General features: G+C 30.5%; 1 protein-coding gene across 2 annotated transcripts in view; it reads left to right on the forward strand.

Annotated features, from left to right (window-relative positions):
- LOC106683297 (myosin-2 heavy chain) overlaps positions 1 to 3,380 on the forward strand; it is an 82,691-nt gene that overhangs the window by 23,357 nt on the left and 55,954 nt on the right. For both annotated transcript variants that reach the window (XM_067052911.1, XM_067052912.1), the window contains exons 8-9: positions 1,246 to 1,381; positions 2,992 to 3,249. In XM_067052911.1, coding sequence (XP_066909012.1) covers positions 1,246 to 1,381; positions 2,992 to 3,249 — 394 coding nt within the window. The remainder of the gene's footprint in view (positions 1 to 1,245; positions 1,382 to 2,991; positions 3,250 to 3,380) is intronic.

Consider the following 3,380-nt stretch of genomic DNA (forward strand, 5'->3'; position numbering starts at 1 on the left):
CTATTCCTTTACTTTGTTATATTATTTCAATGGGGTGTATAAAAAAAAAAAATGATTATTTTTCAACCAAATATTTGTATTATTATTTCTTTGATATGAAATACAATTAATACTCAAAGTATTGTCCATTGTTATCTACCATAATTAGCCATCTGCTAGCCTATTACTCAATCCCTCAGTGATACCATTCTTTAGGATGGCTGTCAAAGAACTCTTGGATCACATATTTAAACTTCCACAAAATTATCAAATTTTTTCCTTTGAAGAAAATGGGCCATGGATCAAAACAAGTGGTAATCTGAGGATGGGAGGTCTGGACTATATGAGGTTGAGGCAGGAGTTTGAACCCAAGAAGTTCTTTAAACTTTTCTTTAGTTCAACAGGAAGTGATTGTGGATTGTTGAGGAGTAAGTTTGTGAGGGACCAGTGTACCACTCTTTTTCAACTTCTCCATGGAGAGTAGATGGTGACTAACAGTATCTTTTGACACAACACACTCCCTGGCAAATTTTCGACTACTTGTGGACAGATTTGATTCAACAGTTTGCTGCAGAACCTCATCAATATACATTAATGGTCACCCAGAGCACTTCTTCCTTTGCAACGTTGTATCTCCACAGCTAAATTTATCAAACCAACGCCACGCTGTATGCAGGTCAAGGACATCTTCATATTTAATAATAAATTTTTTTCCAGTAATGTCTTAAAATTACGAGAATATTGTAGGACACTGTCATGTTTCTTCTTTGAAACAACTAATAACTAAACTGAGGCTTTTTTTGAAGAAGTCGAATAGGATTAAACAAGCTTAGAGAATGATCTAAAGGGATGGGTAAGTATTGGTAAGTATTAAATAGGATCAAAATATTTACAGTCCTTTGAAATCTTGAATTTGATAAAATGGTAATTTTTTTTTATATACCCCATTAGTTGTTTGTATTTGTCTCCAACGTGGGATGTTACATTAGCTCACATTAAGCAGTTTAATTACTATTTGAGTTTTTTTTTTACAAAACCCTGACCATCTTTCTTTTATATATTACACCCAGTCAATCGACGATCTTCCGATTTTTTTTCTTAGTTCATTCCCATTGTTTCAAAAAAATAATCTTAAATTATTAATGAGTTTTCAAACATTTAATACTGATATGAATTTTCACAGAATGCAGTTCCATTGTTAAAAAAAAATAATCTTAAATTATTAATAAGCTTTCAAACATTTAATACTGATATGAATTTCCACAGAATGCAGTTAGGAAAAAAATAGGCCAAGATCCTTATATTGCTCAAGTGCATGAATTGATAAGAGTCCTGAAAATTTGGTTTTTTGATCCTTATATGACAAGTGAAACTATATTTTTGGGCATCGCAAGTGATTATGGTAATATTATTCAAACATAAATGCTAACATATTTAGTTCATATAAATTTCAGTCGTAGTAGACTTAAGGTAAAATGCAGTTGTTATAGATAGCAGTAACATCATTACGTATTTTAATTTGGATAATTATCATCTAATTGTCAATTTTTATAAAAGAATTAACCAACATATACTACAAATATTGCATTTGCAGGTTTATATAAATTGAAGTTTTTACTATATTTAAAACAAATTTTACTAAGGCTCAAAAGAAACTTATTGGATTCCAAAGAATATATAGTCTGAATTTTAACTAACTCAAAATTAACCTTTCGTTAATTTTGGATTTTTATTCACGCTGGTCCATAAATGAACCTTAGCATTATTATTTTTCTTTGCCAAGATACAGGTGTGGTGGTAGCTCGGTGAGTATGGTGTCATCTGTGTGTGGGTTTAAGGACCTTGTCTGAGGTAAACCCAGCTTCTATAAAGTGGGTACTCTTGTTTAGAAGAAAAATCTAGCAGTTGAACATGATCTCCTAGCACAACCATTGTTCAAGAAACAGTACTTCCTTACAAAGTATTGTATCCCTGACCCTTCAGGAACTATAGAAATACACTTTTTTTTGCCAAGATAAAAAAAAGTTGATTCTTTGTGTAAGGTTCCAAAATTGAAGCTTCAATTCCAGTTTTGACATTATGTGAAATCCTGAGTTTTTCAAAACTTTCTAACCCTCAATTGAGCGCCAATAATCTGTGAGGTATTAGTTTTTCTATGAGTCCAAGGATAGAATTACAAAAAAAAAAAAGGATATGGATTCTACTTTTCCTTCATTCCCCACCCCCATTCGCAAATAAATAGAGCTGAAATTTTTCCAGTGCACTATCGACGGTAGATGATGATGTTTTAATATACTAAACCAGTTGCTTCTATTTTCATAAGTATATTTGATTTCATTAATTTAAATTTTTTTTCATAATATTTACTTGCGTTAGTCATATATTTATGTTCCCTGTAAAATCTGTGAGATGAATTGCACATTGTTATTATTATGATTATTTGAAATTGTTATTTTAAAATGCTAACATAACTACTTTCAGCTGAAAAGCTCAGTTTGTTCATTTTTACCTTATTTCTTAACAGAAATTCAATTTTGATCTCACAGATGTGCCCAAACATGTTAGGATTTATAGTGTTGCGGACCGAGGATTAATATTAAATTGTGCCTTGTTTTTGATATCATTTTAAACCATAGTTTGCAAAGCTATTATACTAAATTAGCGATAATTTTAAATTAAAATAGAGCGTCAAAATGACAAAGTATGTAGAAAAAATATTTTAATTATCAAATTTAGAAATTTTAATTTTTTCTCCAAAAAAATTTTGAATGATATATATGCAGAACATTTTTAGCATAATTTATTGGTTCTATTATAAATTTAAAGAAATGGTTTGGAAAAGAACATATATTAAATGAATAAAATGAAGATTGTCAACATTCAAGAAGAATGTACGAATCCCAGATCATTTTTCTATGAGCCAATAGTTTTCAAAAAATGTTTCAATTATTTTTAATAAAAATAGTTTATGATTGGATGCTTGTAATGTATGAAATCTTTTTTTTTTTGTAGATGTGTATCCATTTCTTAGTGACACGGTAATGTCGCAGCCTGCCTACTGTGATGAGAACTTTAGGTGGCACCCCCTGAAAGAAGCAGAACACTTGTGGCCGAAGACTCCTTTCGAGAAGGTTCCTGACAATGCTGAAACAGATGTTCCTTTCCTTAGGACTCCAAGGGAAGGCCTACCATTTACCATCCAATATGTCATAGGAATGAGCTTGGAATGCCTGATGCATTTTAGTATTCCTCCAGCGTCTTATTTTGAAAGTATACAAAAATCCATACAATTATTTTTTTTATATAAATAGTTTATTCAGAAGCCTTACATGGAAATTTTATTAGTTAATAATTACAGCATATAAAAAATTAAGTGTAAATTCCAGTTAAAAACTCATATT

This window comes from Halyomorpha halys, unplaced genomic scaffold, assembly GCF_000696795.3.
Source record: "Halyomorpha halys isolate HHAL.00 unplaced genomic scaffold, Hhal_1.1 Scaffold476.1, whole genome shotgun sequence".
NCBI classification, from domain to species: domain Eukaryota; kingdom Metazoa; phylum Arthropoda; class Insecta; order Hemiptera; family Pentatomidae; genus Halyomorpha; species Halyomorpha halys.